Below are 17,156 nucleotides of genomic sequence, written 5' to 3' on the forward strand. Positions count from 1 at the left end.
GGTTAAGTCCAAACTCCAGTGTGAGTTTCTACCCATACTGAGATGGAAAGGCACAGGGCCTTAAGCAAGCAGATGTGATGCTTCCTGCCCTGCCCCTGCCCTGGCTGACAGTGGGGACCGGAAGGCCCCGGCCCCAGCCTGGCCTCCTCCCCCTGGCCAGGAGCTATTTGAGACAGGAGTGATCAAAATTCCACCTCTTGATTTGCGGGCTCCCCATGCCCCAAGCCTAACACTGGCATAGTTGGCATTCAATACGTTTGATGAGTGAACAGAGGGGTTCTGGTAACGGTTAGCCGAGGACTGGAGCTATTTCTGGACACAAAAAGGTTATGTGTGGTAGACAGCCTGCCACAGATGGACCCCTGGCCATCCCAGAGCCCACACGCACCCCACAAACTCTCAGGACAGAGGGCTTCGGCCACTTCCAGGAGTGTAACAGACGAAGCCCATGGACACAGTTATTAAATATCAATTTGAATTCAGGCTACAATTCTGGAGGCTGGGAAAATGAAGTGTTTGATAAAACCCCAACATGTGCTCCCAGACATACTTTCCCTGAAGCAGGAAACACAGAAGTATTCCAGAAAGAACATAATCCTTAGGTTTAGGATGTGTTTGTGCTAGCTCATCTGAATGGAATGGCACCCGGTGCCCAAGTCTCTGCTCTGCAGGCCACAGGCGGGGCAGACCCTGCACCTCGGCGATGGGAGCTCCAGAGGGCACAGACTTGGCTGACATGCTCCTCCGTGATGACCATGAAGACTGACCTGTGGCCAAACCTCAGCCTCGGAGATCTGCAGCCCTGCCTTCCCCAGAGGAGGGCAGGCGTGGGAGGCTGCGCCAGCCACGCCTGGGCATGCACCCGTAGGGACAAGAGTTGTAGATTCACAAAGTGAAAAATGCCCACTGTAGAAAACACGGGATAAACAGACATGGAGATGGAAAACAACCAGCTGAGTCAGGTGTGGTGGCTCACACCTGTAATCCCAGCACTCAAGAGGATGGAGAGTTTGGGGCCAGCCTGGCCTACATAGTGAGACCCTGTCTCAATAAACAAAAAACAAAGCAGCTTGGGTGCCAATGGCTCACACCTGTCATCCTAGGTACTCAGGAAGCTGAGATCTGAGGATCACAATTCAAAGCCGGCCTGGGCAGGAAAGTCCGTGAAACTCTTACCTCCAATGAACCATCAGAAGCAGTGTTGTAGTTCAAGTGGTAGAGTGCTCACCTTGAGCTGAAGAGCTGAGGGAAAGCACCCAGGCCCCCAGTAGTTCAAGCCCCATGACCAACAAACAAAAAAAGCAACCACAAGTAGCGTTATGAAGTGGTAGAGGGCTAGCCTTGAGCAAAAAAGCTCAGAGAACAGTGTCCAGTCCCTGATTTCAAGCCCCAGGACCAGCTCCAAAAGAAAAAACAAAAACAAAAAACCCCCACAACAATAACAAAAAGAAAACAAGCGGGGCTGGGAAGGTGGCTCAGTGGTAGAGCGCTTGCCTTGCATGCCTGAGGCCCTGGGTTCGATTCCTCAGCACCACATAAGTAAAAAGAAAAAAGCCGGAAGTAGCGCTGTGGCTCAAGTGGTAGAGCGCTAGCCTTGAGCTGAAGAGCTGAGGGACAGCGCCCAGCCCAGAGTTCAGGCCCCATGACCGGACCCCAAAAAAAGAAAAAAAGAAAGAAAACAAGGAAGTAATGTGACCTAGTCTGCAGGTGGGAGGCTTGTCACTGAAACGGGAGCCTTCTGGAAAGGCTGGAGAAGCACGAGGGGCCAGCTGGCCCGTGGTGGGCTGGGGCGGGGCGGTGGCAGCCAGAGGGCAGGCCCCCGGGAACTGGGGGTCCCGTGCTGACCCCTGCCACTCAGAGCAACAGAACACACCTCCAGCCCTGCACCCCTCACAGAAGGGCCGTGGGGACAAATCATGGCATGCCAGCACAGGCAAAACATGTGACTCACCCCACTGCTGGTCACCCGAGGCTGGAACTAACCCTGTCCCTACCCAGCCTTTTGGGGAACAGGAGTTGAGCTACTGGCCCAGCCTAGCCCAGGATTACCGCGGACAATAGTGTCACCAAGAAGGGATGCAAGGGTCAGAGTGGGGGCTGGCCATCGGGCCTGAACTCGTGGAGATGCAGTTGCAGGAGTAGCAGGTTCTGGGTGTATTTTGAGGGTGAATGTCAGCATGCGATGAGTGACCCCCAAAACCCATGCCTGCAGCAAGCTGGCACCTAGCTCGCCTGGGCAGAGCGTGGCGATGTCTCCTCGGGCCGAGGCCTCCTCCCTGGCACACTCACACACACACACACACACATCCATTCCTGAGCACGTGCCCCTCCCCCGGAACTCAGAGCAGCCCGGCGGGAAGCCAGCCTGTCCATGCACACGCTGCACACAGATGCACTGCGGTCTGTTCACACAGTGGAAAGTTACTCAGCATGGAGAACAAACACACTCCTGGCGGGCACTCCACACCGTGCAGAAAAAGCTCAGAGACAGAACGTACAGATTACAGCAGACCACCGATAGCCAGTTTCCAACTAAAAATGATCTATGGCTGCACCCTAGGGCTTGGTCAGCAGTGGGTGGCTGGAAACACCAGGCTGTCATCCTCAACAGTGGGGCAGGCCCAGGGGTGCCCAGTCTGGTACCAGCTCACAGAGCCAGAGCTACTCTCCCACAAACAGCAGCATCCCTCCGCCCCCACACAAGTAGGTCAGTGTACCACTGGTGTCCCAGTGCAGCGGCAGTTTAGATCGTGGGTGCCCAAGGCAAACACAAACCACATGATCTTGCAGACTCATGGTGGCCACTCTGCTTCTCATAGTATTTTCCAAACCACAGCGTGGCAGGGACAGGCACCTACCACTTAGAGGCTGGCCTGGATCCCCGCCAGCCAAGCCCATTCGTTCCATGGAAAAGATGCAGGCCGCCAGGCCTGTCTGCTCCGTCAGCTGCCGGCGGATCTCAGGCTGGTTTGCACAGCCTAAGCAAGGGTACTCCTTGATGCAACGCAGGGTGAATGGGCTGAGGATTTCCTGCCACAACCAACACGAGCCATTGGGCTTCAACCCAGGTGGAGAGCTGCCTCCACCTGGTCTCCTGTCTTCCAGAGAGGCCATTAGGACTAAGGGGCCCAGAGCAGCCTGGTTCCAGGACACACATGGAGTGCACATGGGGTAGGGGGCGCGGCTCCCAGTACCCTGGGCCCTGAGCGAGCCAATGCCTGCTGGGCCAAGTAAGCACCTCCAAATACCCAAGATGAGCTTCTCAACTGCAAACCAGGTTTCAGCACATGGAGACCTCCAGAACTCAGGAGCAGACTTCAAAATAAATTCCAAGAAAGAATGAGTAAGCTGCAGAAGACAAAGAGAGTCTGCATAACCAGCAGACATCAGGGGTTAGGGTTGAGGAACTGGATTCCAGTGGCTGCTGAGGACAGCAAGCTGAGCGAGCAAGCCACGCAAGAGGGTTCAACCCCAAAACTCCAGCATCAGAGGGGACAACAAAAAGGAAAACAATCCGAGCGGCCACGAACATCACCCCACCACACAGTTTTTGATGGGGTCTGGCTTCCTAGAAATCAAGAACGGAAGAAGCTAGAAGAACCTGGGTCCCAAGTCTTCCCAATGTTCAGCTGATAGACTGAACACCAAGAGACACCAAGGAGCAAATGACATTTGTCTCCATAACACAGCTGTCATCGGCTCATGCAAATCGGCTGACTGCCACACACTACTGCTGAGGCTGGCTAACTTGGTCAAAGTGACTACACTCTGCTTTCTGCTACTAGACAGCAAGCAGTGTAGACATCATTGCCAAAATGATGCCTTTGCTGACTGCAGACTTCCCACTCACACAGCCCCCATGGGAGACCACAACCTTGTTGTCCTCTGATAAATGAAAGCCAAAAACCCCGGGAGTCAATGTTACTCCTATAGGACAGAGAGACCCCATGCCCTTACTGCTTTCTTGGCACAGATGAAGGTCATAATAAGCAAACAATCCTGAGACCTTGATCTCTACACCTAGCATTCACTCACATAGAAGCTGCCCAAAAAGCTATGCCAAACTGAATGAAGGAAAATCATGTAGTCCTAAAACTGAAGATGGGGGTCAAGTTCCAAGTGTAAGGTAGCTGGCCTAGGGCCCAGGAACTGTGAGGATCACACAAAATAGACAATGTGACACAAATCACAAATGCAGTGTGCAGTACCTCAGGAATGGAGGAGCCCAGAGTTCACCTGGCTAGAATGATCCCACTTTCTCCCCATGGGCCAGGTCACTTCAGGAACCAGGTGCTGCGATCCTTAAGTCTGGGCTGTTATCTCCTTGGTGTACCCTGTCATTGCTGAGCCAGCTTGGACAACAGGACACAAGAACTACACGGTGTGGGGACCACATGGCTGGCTGAGATGCCCCAACGTACCATGGATCTAGCTCATCTCTGACCACTGGTGAGACTCGCAATCCTTCTAGAGATGTCCACAGTCAACCCCACCCTACTACAGCTTGCCACACTACTAGTGCAGCACCTGCAGATCAGGTCAGAAGCAGGAAGGTGTTCCCATCTGAGCACTGCGGAGGTATTTCCCCATGCCCAGTAACTGCATCTTTGTTCTGGCTTCCAGGTGAGCACACTCCTGAGGCTGCTTCTTCTACCCAGGGACACTGGGTAACAGTGCATGTCACAGCTGGGACGCGTTGGGGTCGGGTGGGATGGGCCACGAGTGTGGGAGGGATGTGACCCAGCTCTAGTGTAAAAAGCTGGCTAGTGCTGTTTTCAAATGGTGCTTGTTTTAGCCAGGTGGGGGACACATGCCTGACATCCCTGCATTGGGAGGCTGGGGCAGGAGGATTTCAAGGTGGAGACTGGCCTGGGCTACAATCGCAAGACTGTCTCCTTTGCCTTCCCCCTCCCATCACCACCCCCCCCCCCCAAAAAAAGAATGAAGCTTACTCCATCTTTGGCTGTATTGCGGGTGTGGGCTGCTTCCCCTAAGTTAGGCAAAGCTGATTTGGAGTGACTCATCAACCAATTCAGAACAATTACAACTGGGTAAGTAGGATATGTGCATGACACCAGAACTAGAATTATACAAAATAAGCTTTGGTGCCACAAAGAAGTGACTAGAAACACCAAATGGGAAAGGAAGCGCCTGAGCAAAGGCTCTCCCCAGTGAGCGGGCCTGAGCGAGCTGCAGCAGCGCGGCCGGGGCTCGGCAGACACCCTGCGCGGGCTGGAGCTGACAGGGCAGCAGGGGTACTGCGAAGCCCTGTCAGCAAGCCTCGAGTATAAGGAGACTCAGCCTTGACTGCATTAGGCCAAGGAGGGAGATCTCCCTCTGGGAACTGAGGACTCCAACTTCACTTCCCCACAGGGCTGGACTCCTTTGCCAAGGACCGTTTGGGCACAGCGCCAGCTCAGCGCCCACGCCCACCAGGCTGGTAACTGCAGCACTTACCATCGCCCCGAGGGCCCCAGGAACGGCACTCACATCCAAGACACCACACAGTTTTAAACCAACTTTGTGATTTTTATTGATGGGCGACAACTTTAGTTCCTAGGCATCACTACACTGGGCACAATTGGGGACGCGGCGTCAGGAGCAGACAGCAGACTTGGGAGACGTCAGCCTTCAGCACTGTGGCCGCATGGCACCGGAGGCACACAGAAGCATCATTCTGAAACCCTTCAGTGGCAATAAAGTTCCCATCACCCATCTACGTCCACTAATACCTTAAAACTCCAAGTATCTGATCTGCACGGTACACGTGAGCGAGTCTCACTGTGGTTATTACGGTACTTCTCCTGTGAGGGGCCAGCAGTGGGGTTTTTGTCTATTTTCTGTCTGAAGTAAGAACTATTTCTTCTCTGATAACTGGCTCATTTTTATCATTTATCAAAAACTAAAGGGTAGGGGAAGGAAGTGTGATGGATTAAAAAATTTAATTTCTTAAGGAAAGATAAAATTCATTTTCACAAATTTACAAGTGTTGCTGGTGCAGGATTTATTCTACTAAGCAATTAAACTGGGATCAAATGCGAGTTCCTTTATCTCAGGAATCGGCGTTATTCACAAATACGGTTGTTGTGGATTTTCTTAAATCAAAGACAGTCTGTTTCAACCAAATGATTTTGATTTGGAAGGTGGAGGTCAACATAAACTAGGCTGCACAAACCCAAGCATCTCCTCTTCATTCTAGCCCATTTTTGCAAGAGGGAGAAAGTTTCTCTCTAAGGAGCCACTACAAGGCAGGAAGTTAGTGAGAGTTAATGGCCTACAAAGCGGCATCAGGCACGCACGCACGCACACACACACACACACACACACACACCCGTGTGCACACATAGGCATGTGTGTGCACACACACATACACACATGCACACAGGGGTCACAGCAGGTCCACGCGGCGGTAATACAGGAGGTAGGCTGTGCGTTCAGCAGTCGGCTTCACCACCTGGTACTGGTTAATCACCTTGACCATCTGGTCATCGATGCGCAGCCAGCCATTAAGCCCGATCTGGAAGACGTCCGTAGTGTAATGGCCACCCGTGGCACTGTTGCCATGGTGATAGACCACTGAAAGAGAGTGCCAAGCAGGCTTTATGAAAGACACCCCCGCCCGCCTCGGGCTGACGCTTGCTCAGACTTCAAAGCAGCCCTTTGTGAGGCTGTGCTCACACCACGATCAGCTCGGGGCCCAGGTGACACCCTGTCCGTTTTGGGGCCCCAGGTTTCAGGTAAAACCCACATTCTCAAATGCGTTTAGGAACTATAAGCTCCCCAGGGATCCCTTTACAGAGCAAGCAAGCCAGCTGCAGTAAGTGGTGTTCCACTGAGCTGTCTGGCACAGCAAATGGCACTCATGGCCACTGCTTTTTGGGGAAGGAAGATACAAATCTACTCACCTGCAAATAGCCTATACGTTCTGTGGCATTTAAAATTCTTATTTTTAACCCCTGGAGAAAGCAGTTCTGAAAAACAAAACAACACTTAGGGTGAATAACAAAAGCAACATCGGGTTGGGCACTGGTGGCTCATGCATAAAACCCTATTACTCAGGAGGCAGCAATCTGAGGATTGGGGTTCAAAGCCAACCCAGGCAGGAAAATCCATGAGACTCTTTCCTCCAATTAGCCAGCAAAAAGCCAGAAGTGGAGGTATGGCTTAAGTAGTAGACTCTAGCCTTGAGTAAAAAAGCAAAGGGGTAAGGCCAAGGCCCAGGCCGAGTTCAAGCTCCCGGACTGGAACAAAAAAAGAGCTGGGCACCGGTGGCTCACACCTGTAATCCTAGCTACTCAGGAGGCTGAGATCTGAGGATCATGGCTCGAAGCCAGCATGGGTAGGAAAGTCCGTGAGACTCTTATCTCCAATAAACTACCAGAAAACCAGAAGTGGCACTGTGGCTCAAGCAGTAGAGCACTCTCCTTGAGCTGAAGAGCGCAGGGACAGTGCCCAGGCACAGAGTTCAAGCCCCACGGCAGACCAAAAAGAGAGAGGGGGGGGGGGGGGGGGGAACAGTGTCTCACTAGGTCAGCCACCTGGAGGGCAAGAACATAGGACATGCCAATCACCTCCTCAGCTCCTAGCAGAAAGGGAGCTATGTAGGGAGAACAGAGAGAATGGACATGAGTGGCAGCCAGCCCGCTAAATAAGCATCAGCATTATATAGGATGCTGGAAGTTTCTCCTGCAAGCTCCTAAAACAGATACTGAAAACTCCAGGAAATGGAAACAAGAGGTTTTTCTCTGTGCTGTTATTTTTGCTTTTTCAGTTTTGTTGTTCATTTATCTATCTTTGGAAGAGTAATGAGGGGCACAGAAATAGAGGGACAAGGGGTGAACAAATGCAGCAGCAGTGGTACTCACTAGACATGTTGAAAATGAACTATACAATTTGTGTACTCTACCTGACTTAAGTAACTGTAACCTCTTTGTACATCACCTTTTTTTTTTTTTTTGGGGGGGGGGGGTCCAGTCATGGGGCCCAAACTCTGGGTCTGGGTGCTGTCCCCCAGCAATTTAGCTCAAGGCTAGCTCTCTACCACTTGAGCCACAGCGCCACTTCTGGCTTTTTTTCTTTTTGCTTATGTGGTGCTGAGGAATCGAACCCAGGGACTCATGCATGCAAGGCAAGTGCTCTACCACTGAGCCACCTTCCCAGCCCCTGTACATCACCTTTTTAATAACATTAAAAAAACAAAAACAAAAACAGAACTGTAAAACCTACAAGAGCCAAGTGTGGAGATTATGGGCTATATTTTGAGTCTTGTCTCAAAAAGAAAAAAAAGATGAGAGGAAACAAAAACCACCCTGAGCAGGACAGGCAGCTGACGACGGGGTGAAGAGGCAGGCGTGAAGATGCCTGAGATGGCATCTACGTTCTGGATCTCCTGACAGACACGATGGGAGAATGGTCATCACATATTCTCAACCGTTCCTTCTTTCTGCTTCTCAAATGGGGTTGAACCCCATTACTGCTGCCCGTTACAGCCACGGAAAGCTGCGCTGTCAGCCGAGAGCTGTGTTGGGAGTGGAACTGAAGGTGCTCAGACTCGCGCCAGGCTGAGTGCACACAGCAGAGGGCACCTGCTGCCATGAGGTGCTGCCATGCATGAGCAGCTACACAGGTGCTGGCATGAACAGCTACACAGGTGCTGGCATGAGCAGCTACACAGGTGCTGGCATGAGCAGCTACACAGGTGCTGCCATGCATGAGCAGCTACACAGGTGCTGCCATGAACAGCTACACGGGTGCTGCCACGCATGAGCAGCTACACAGGTGCTGCCATGCATGAGCAGCTACACAGGTGCTGGCATTCGCTCTAAGGGAAAGGAGTATCTGCGGCAAAATGAAGAACCCATGAAAGGTTTGTAGAAAAACAATGCTCTTCTGGATAGACAAAGTCTCTCTCTTTTTTTTTAAGCAGTACTGGGGACTGACTGACCTCAGGGCCATGCTCTGGCTAGACGGACCGTCTAGCACAAGCCCCTCTGCACTGGTTGTCTTTTAGGTGTCACTTTAGGCCTGGGCTGGGGCTCTTACTCGTGCCTTCCCAGGTCGCTGGGACTCCCAAACACCGGGATGACAGGGTCTGTCTGTGAATTGCCCTCCCAGCTGTGACACGCCTGGATGGACCCACGGGTGAGTGCTGTGCAGAGCCGGGCGCCCAGCGCTACCTTTACTGATCTCCAAGTCCACAGGATAGTCAATGTTCTTGATCAGTTTCTGGCAGCCGCCTGTCTTCTCGTAGACAAATCGCTTCAGGTGCAGCACGAGGACAGGGGGCAGCTTTTCCAGAGTCACCCTCCGGCTGATCTCCACCTGGAAACACACCTGCTCACCATCCGTCCACTTCTGCTCAAGGCATCGGAGGGCCACACCGCAGCCCCACTGAGGCTGCCTCGCCCAAATCTCCACCAAACAACTCCACTGCCGCCTCTCCAGACTGTACTGCTCATTCACTCAAGCCAGCTGCCAAGTTTCTGGCTCTGGCTCCTGCCACTTGGGAGTTTTAAACAAAAACTGCCCGACAGAAGCAAGTCAGAAAATAGGGTGCAGAATTAGGACTAACTTCTGCAGATCCCCAGAGCATGGCTTGGCCCGAGCAAAGCAGGAGAGGCCGGTGTGTGCCGGTGCCCTGGGGGCTCCTGGGTCTTTATCTTTACTCAGCCCAAGCTGAGGACAAGGGCAGGCCTGTCCTGTTACCCTGGAGTTACTCTGCCACTGGAGCCCACCCCGGCCCGGGTCAGCAGTCGCCACACTACACATTACCTGCAAGCACCACTGCCTGTGATCAACCCAACTTCACGAGAATACTGTACCGGCTCGAAGCAGCGCTAGCCCCAGCTGGCCTGTGTTCTCCCTCCCTCCCAGCACATTTGTGAACCCACAGCCACAACCTCAGACACGGAGCGTGGGACAGTCCCTAAGGCCACACAGAAATCAGGAAGTGCGGGGTGAGGAGAGCAGGAGCCGGAACTCTCTCAGCACTGCCCTATCCTTCTCCCAGTGCTCCTCTAAGGTGAGGACAGGAAGACTAAGCAAGCACCAGGTGTCTCACACTCCTTCAGTCTGCACTTCCTGAAGATCTACAAGCACGCGCAAAGCAGGTGTGTCTGGAGTCCTGATTCAGCTAGTCAAAGCGGTGCTTGTCCACATGCAGAAGCCAGTGCTGTGGGCCTTGAGGCAGTGCTCAGCCTAGGACAGGGAAACGCCGCTGCCAGAGAATGAAACCACATGGGGCCGAGGACCCAGAAGGAGCGCATTCTAGTGTCACAGGAATTACAGCTAAGTGACTGTGGGGAACAACTGTTTCAACCATTTCATCCTAAACACGTGCAAATGATCAGTCCAGAAAAGCCAGGCCAGCCCCTCCCCCTAACGCTTCCCCGAGGGCCTCCGCAAGGGGCCTTGGCGCCGGAACACACCTCCTGTTTGGTTTTCGTGGTGTAGCCTTGGACGGACTCTCTGGCCACCAAGCTTTCCAGTGCGTCCTGGACAGTGCGGATCTTGTCAGACTGGATGTCCAACTGCAGCGTGAAAAACGGCTGCAAAGTGGCAGATTCCTTTGAACTCTGCTGGTAAACCACAGACCTAAGAGTCGAGGGTAAAAACAAAAACGTTGAAGACACCACACCCTTAAAAGTAACCAAAGGAGAAGCAGCATAGACTCTGGGAATAAGATCATTCAGGATCACTTTCAGACCAGAGGACAGAAAAGCCAAAAACATGCCAACTTAAAAATAACTACTGACGGGCTGGGAAGGTGGCTCAGTGGCAGAGTGCTTGCCTTGCAATGCATGAGGCCCTGGGTTCGATTCCCTAGCACCACATAAGCAAAAAGAAAAAAGCCGGAAGTGGCGCTGTGGCTCAGTGGTAGAGCGCTAGCCTTGAGCTGAAGAGCTGAGGGACAGCGCCCAGGCCCAGAGTTCAGGCCCCACAACTGGACCCAAAAAAAAAAAAAAAAAAAAACTACTGAGGGGCTGGGAAGTGGCTCAGTGGTAGAGTGCTTGCGGCACTCATAAGGCCCTGGGTTCGATTCCTCAGCACCACATAAACAGAAAAAGCTGGAAGTGGCGCTGTGGCTCAAGTGGTAGAGCCTTAAGCTGGAGAGCTGAGGGACAGCACCCAGGCCCGGAGTTCAATCCCCAGGACTGACACAAAATAATTAATTAGTTAATTAATTTTTTTAAAAACCCTGCTGAATGCCATCCTCTGAACATAAACCTGCAGCTCTAACCTCCCGGCTCAATTATTCGCCGGCCAATCTCTCCACCCCACAGCTCCTCACCAAATCCGAGGAAATCTCCAAGGTTAACTGCATATTTTTAATGGCGCTCCCCCTATAAGAATGACACACCGGGGGCTGGGGAGGTGGCTCAGTGGTAGAGCACTTGCCTTGCATGCCTGAGGTCCTGGGTTCGATTCCCCAGCACCACATAAGCAAAAAAGAAAAAAGCCGGAAGTGGCACTGTGGCTCAAGTGGTAGAGTGCTAGCCTTGAGCTAAAAGAGCTGAGGGACAGGGCCCAGGCCCAGAGTTCAGGCCCCATGACCGGACCCAAAAAAAAAAAAAGAATGACACACCGAAGGAAGAGGAGCAGCCTCCCGATGAGAAAAACAAGTTAGCGCTCCAGGGAGAGAGAGGCCAATTCAACTTTGTTTTCTTAGCTAGTATTCCATTCCATTTCATTTTTCTTTTTCTTAAGTTTTCTGGGTAAAAAAAAATCTATGTTTGGCCCATCTTGCATTTAGCCTCAGCAAGAAAACATTCCAAGAGCTCAACAAGGCTTCTGTCCTACAGCTGGAGTGAGCTTGTGTACCGACGGCAGACATGAGTGTGGACAGGTGCTCAGGCTTCATGGGTCAGACGCCACGGAGAGCCGGCTACTAGCTTACCCTGAGAAAGGAAGGTTAACAAGCACTGCCAGCATCCTCCCGAGCACCAGCAACACAAGCTCCCTGGGTTCCAAAGAAGGATGACCAGGGTGGCAAGGACAATGGGGGAAGAAATCACGAGGGCCTCTTGAGTTCTATTTTGAGCCAGGTGCTGGTGGCTCTCACCTGTAATCCTAGCTACTCCAGATGCTGAGATCTGAGGACCATAGTTCAATCAAAGCCAGCCCCGGCTCCAGGAGACTTCACTTTCTAGTTCCTCTAATACATGCACCACCACTGTTAAGTTATGAGAACAACCTAAGTGTCCATCCTCAGAAAAATGAATAAAGAAACTGATGTGCACAGACAGTGGAATGCTATTCAACCTTTAAAAGGCAGACTGGAGGATATTGCCATTAGCCACAATGTGGACGGACATTTAAAAAATGGAAAAATAGCGTATGCTCATGCTATACGTGGAATTCAAGAAGTCAAACACAGAGACAGAATGACGCAAGGACTACCAGGGCACGGTGTGGAAGGGAAATGGGAGTGTAGATCAGAGCGCACGTAACTAGAAGACTACAGAAGGAGACAGTGCACTGCACTCACACTCAAACGGGTAAATGTGACAAGAGTTATGAGCACTTGCTTCTCTGTAGTGACCTGCCTTTCATAGCATCTGTACACAACAAAACATGCAAATTCATAATAAATGCAATGTCCCCAACCAAGTGCACACGTTTCTCTAAGAGAACAAACACTTCTGACCAATCAGCTTGCTTTTCTCACCATCTCACACTGAGCTAGCACCTGGAGTGCTACGTATGGTGCAGGGCCCTGGGCAGTGGTCCCGCAGAGCACCAGCAGGCACTGGGAGCAGCGGGAAGCGAGCGCTCTTACAGGCAAGCAAAGGGCAAGCCAAGAGTGCCCAGCAAACAGCAGGCATACCTCCCCTTTAGCAGAAGGCAACCCCTCAGAGCCCAATGGCACAAACCTGATGTGTCCTCCAAAAATGCCGGTGATTGGCGTCTGGATGAAGTCGGCCTGGCGGGTGACGGAAGTCTTATTCCTGGGACCCACCTGCTCCCATTCATCCTCACTTCCTGCGCCTTGATCCTCCTGCTCCTCCTCATTGACCAACTGGCTTCTGGGCCCATTGGAAATCCTCACTTCTGGAAAGGAGAGAGTCTGCTTTAGTTACTGTTTACACAAAGAGGAAAAATGGAAACAAAACTTCTCTGTCAACACCTAAACCAATGTCCAACTGCTATCTTGGAGTCTGGGTGTACTCCACATGGGAAACATGGCAATCGACCACAGCACACATGTGCACGTCTTAGAAAGGCCAGGCACGGTGGTGTACACCTATAATCTCAGCCCTTTGGGGAGGCTGAGGAAGCAGGATCCTATCTTGGGCCAGGCTGGGCTGTGTAGTAAGATGAGGCCCTGTCTTAAAAACACCACAAGGAAGCAAAAGGATGTTAATACACATGTAGAAATCTGAAGACGCTCTGGAAAGGAAGCTGCTGGTACTGTAGAGCGCTAGCTGCTTCCCCCTAGCTAGGGCCTGGGGTTCTGTGGAACAGATGCCGGGGTGAGCACAACATTCAGAAAAGTGTACACATGCCAAGTGTATATATCAGATACACAAAGAAACAACAATTGGCTAAGAGCTGCAGTGCCCAATAGTTACACAGGCATCCGCCGTGCTCCCGGCCAAAGCCAGCATGTGGTTAGCAGGACCAGTTGCCTACCCTGTGCCAGGACCTCGATAAACTTGAATTCATCTAAATGCAACGCTCTCAGGAGTATCTGACAGGCAGTGCCGACAGTGAGGCGTTCCATGAGGAAAGAAGCAGTTTGGGGAATGGCTCTGATGTGTGCGCCAGGCATGCAGCACCTATCAACAGAGGAACTGCCACCTCGGGGGGGGGGGGGGGGGTGTCTGCTGCACTGAACTGCCGCGCACACGGTACAACCCCACATTCCACCACACCGCACCACCACTTACTTTGGCTGTGTGGTGAGAGGAGTGTCTTCAGGCTCAGCATCTCCTCGTGAAGCCCATTGAGGATGAAGCCTAAGTACTCCTCGGCATCTTCCTGCCTGCCCTGAGGAAGTCAGACATTGCTGCGTCAGCCCTAACCCCCCTGCCTGGCTGGCAGGGTCCACGGCAGGATCGGCAGGTGCACACTAAGACCCACCTTCTGGGGCTGGGAAGGTGGCTCAGTGGTAGAGCGCTTGCCTTGCATGCATGAGGCCCTGCGTTCAATTCCTCAGCACCACAAAAGCAAAAAGCCAGAAGTGGCGCTGTGGCTCAAGTGGTAGAGCGCTAGCCTTGAGCTGAAGAGTTGAGGGACAGCGCCCAGGCCCAGAGTTCAGGAACCACCACCGGACCCCCCACCCCCCCATAAAAAAAAGACCCGCCTTCCACCCAGTGCCCGGTGCAACAACAGCTCTACCACCTAACACCCCAGGCACCTGGAGGGGACCAGAGAAAGAATGTTCTCTAGAACTAAAGAAGAATTTTATGTTTTACGCATGCTTTTTCAAATCTGCTTTATTATACGTAAGAGAAAAAAATCTGCATATTATACATAAGAGAAAAAAGGAGAAAATGAAGAGAAAAAAGGGAGAAAGGACAGGTGGGAGGGAAAGATTATTTAAAACCTGCTTTCCAGGCACCAGTGGCTCACGCCTGTCATCCTAACTACTCAAGAGGCTGAGATCTGAGGACCACGGTTCAAAGCCAGGCCAGGCAGGTTAATCTCCAATTAACCTCTAGAAAACGAAGTAGTACTGTGGCTCAAAGTTGTACAGCGCTAGCCTTAAGCCAAACAGCTCAAGGATAGCAGCCAGGCCATGAGTTCAAGCCCCATGATCAACCAAAAAAAAAAAAAAACCCAAAACCCAAAACACACACACACAAACAACACTTGTTTGAGCTGGGTACATTGTTGTTTTCCTGTAGTGCCAGCTACATGGGAAGGAGAGGTAGAAGGATTGAGATTTGAGGACTGCGTAGGCAAAAGTAGGCAACTATCTGAAAAAAATAAACTAAGAAGGTAGAAGTAGGGGTGGTAATTGTGCTTGTCCAGCAACCCAGTACTGGGGGGAAATTTGCTTTCTTTGTTCAAATGAAGTAGCAGCAAGAGCAGGATGTCTGGCTGGTCAGCACAGCAGCCCAGGGCTCGGTCTCCTCCCTCAGACACTCAGCAGTCAGCAGCTGACCTCCCGCCTCCTGCAGTCACCTGGTGGGGAGCGGTCAGGAAAGGGCTCAGATCACAGGTGACCAACTACATTGAGAGCTCTTATGCTCGGTCTCACTGTAAGATGAGAACCACACACTTTAAACACCTCCAACAGCTACTCCATCAACATGGGTCTGTCTCATCCTGAACACAGGTCCCAACACTGGAGACGGAGGCAGAGGTGCAAGGTGGCACACCCCTTCTAACTCCACCTGGCAGTCACACACCTTCTCAGACAGGCTCGACTTGATAACCGTCAGGAGTCTATAAATGTACGTGGGTTCAAAGGCAGCTCCAGGGCGGATATCCCTCACGATTTTATCCCCAAGAGCTGCAAGATAAACAAGACATGGGTGTTTTAAGTAAAAGTGGCTCACGCTTTTGCAATCCTAGCTATTCAGGAGGCTGAGATCTGAGGATCGCAGTTCAAAGCCAGCCTAGCCTGGGCAGGTGGCAAAGTCTATGAGACTCTTATCTCCAATTAACCCACAAAAAAACTGAAAGTGATGCTGTGGCTCAAAGTGGGAAGAGCACTAGCCTTGAGCAAAAGAGCTCAGGAACAGAGTCCAGGCCCTGAGTTCAAGTCTCACAATGGATAAATGGATAGATGGATGGATGGGCCCCCTCCCCAAACTGGCTGTAGTCCAAGAAGCCCACTCCTACTCCAGACAGCCCTTAGCAATGAGCTTTGCAACTCACTTACCTTGCCGGGGCTTGGGGGGCACTGGCATGTTAGTGAACTCATTCATTAGCCGAACACTAAACAGGGAGGAAAAGTACATTTTTAAGAAGACATACTTGAAGTGTGACTACAAATGGCTAAGTAGAATATTCAGTGTGAGTACAGTAGATTGTAGGTGAACAATGCTACAATAACTAGTGAATCCTTAAATCTTGACTACATTAATAGTTTTTTGGGTTTTCTTTTGGTCGGTTGTGGAGCTTGAACTCTGGGCCTGGGTGCTGTCCCTCAGCTCTTCAGCTCAAGGCTAGCGCTCTACCACTTGAGCCACAACACCACTTCAGTTTTCTGGTGGTTACTTGTAGATAAGAGTGTCATGGGCTTTCCTGCCCAGGCTGGCTTTGAACCATGATCCTCAGATCTCAGCCTCCTGAGTAGCTAGGATGACAGGCGTGAGCCACCAGCACCTGGCTTTCATATAGTTTTGACATAATTTAAGTGCAACTTTATTATTATTATTTTTTGTTTTGGTCAGTTGTGGAGCTTGAACTCTGGGCTTGGGAGCTATCCCTCAGCTCTTCAGCTCAAGGCTAGCGCTCTACCACTTGAGCCACAGCACCACTTCCTGTTTTCTAGTGGCTTATTGGAGATAAGAGTCTCATAGACTTTCCTGCCCAGGCTGGCTTTGAGCCGTGATCCTTAGATCTCAGTCTCCTGAGTAGCTAGGATTACAGGCATGAGCCACCAGTGCCAAGCTTAAGTGTTATTTTAACCTGCTAAGGGCTACACTATTCTCTACTGAATCTGAGAATTATAGATACACAACACTCCATTTCTAGTTAGTTTACGAATTCCATTCATAATCACAAATGATGCATCTTTTTAACTAGACAATTCGAAGTGTAGGATATCAGGATTTTTTTTGGGGGGGGGGGGGGTGTTGGCTGTGGGGCTTGAGCTCTGGGCCTGGGCGCTGTCCCTCAGCTCTTCAGCTCAAGGCGAGTGCTCTACCACTTGAGCCACAGCGCCACTTCTAGCTTTTCTTTTTGCTTATGCGGTGCTAAGTAATCCAACCCAGGGCCTCATGCATGCAAGGCAAGCGCTCTACCACTGAGACGCCTTCCCAGCCCCTCAGGATTGTTTTAACTCCTCAAATTTGAATGATTCCTGGGAATTCCCACTCCCTTGAAGACTGACCCCTTACTTACAAGCTGTCTATCATGGGTGTCGATGTGCAAGGCCTTTGCACTTTGGAGTACAGAGGGATGAACTTCATCAGGTGGTACATTGGAGGGCAGGCAACCAGGGCCTGCAGTGTCTGGATTGTGGCAGGAAGACAAGTAAA

General features: G+C 51.5%; 1 protein-coding gene across 3 annotated transcripts in view; it reads right to left on the reverse strand.

Moving 5' to 3' along the window:
• Window positions 1-5,505: 5,505 nt before the first annotated feature.
• The window catches only part of Usp10 (ubiquitin specific peptidase 10), a 48,985-nt gene continuing 37,334 nt past the window's right edge, over window positions 5,506-17,156 (reverse strand). Inside the window, exons 6-15 of one of the 3 annotated variants that reach the window (XM_042671443.1) lie at window positions 17,020-17,129; window positions 15,833-15,888; window positions 15,357-15,460; window positions 13,890-13,989; window positions 12,873-13,050; window positions 10,428-10,593; window positions 9,177-9,321; window positions 6,906-6,971; window positions 6,385-6,576; window positions 5,506-6,327 (exon numbers count right to left, since the gene is read on the reverse strand). In XM_042671443.1, coding sequence (XP_042527377.1) covers window positions 6,389-6,576; window positions 6,906-6,971; window positions 9,177-9,321; window positions 10,428-10,593; window positions 12,873-13,050; window positions 13,890-13,989; window positions 15,357-15,460; window positions 15,833-15,888; window positions 17,020-17,129 — 1,113 coding nt within the window. In that variant the 3' untranslated portion in view covers window positions 5,506-6,327; window positions 6,385-6,388. Of the gene's footprint in view, window positions 6,577-6,905; window positions 6,972-9,176; window positions 9,322-10,427; window positions 10,594-12,872; window positions 13,051-13,889; window positions 13,990-15,356; window positions 15,461-15,832; window positions 15,889-17,019; window positions 17,130-17,156 lie in introns of all 3 variants that reach the window. The other 2 variants (XM_042671442.1, XM_042671441.1) reach the window with 2 other exon arrangements.

This window comes from Dipodomys spectabilis, unplaced genomic scaffold (genome assembly GCF_019054845.1).
Source record: "Dipodomys spectabilis isolate Male_0828 unplaced genomic scaffold, ASM1905484v1 ptg000628l, whole genome shotgun sequence".
Lineage (NCBI taxonomy): Eukaryota > Metazoa > Chordata > Mammalia > Rodentia > Heteromyidae > Dipodomys > Dipodomys spectabilis.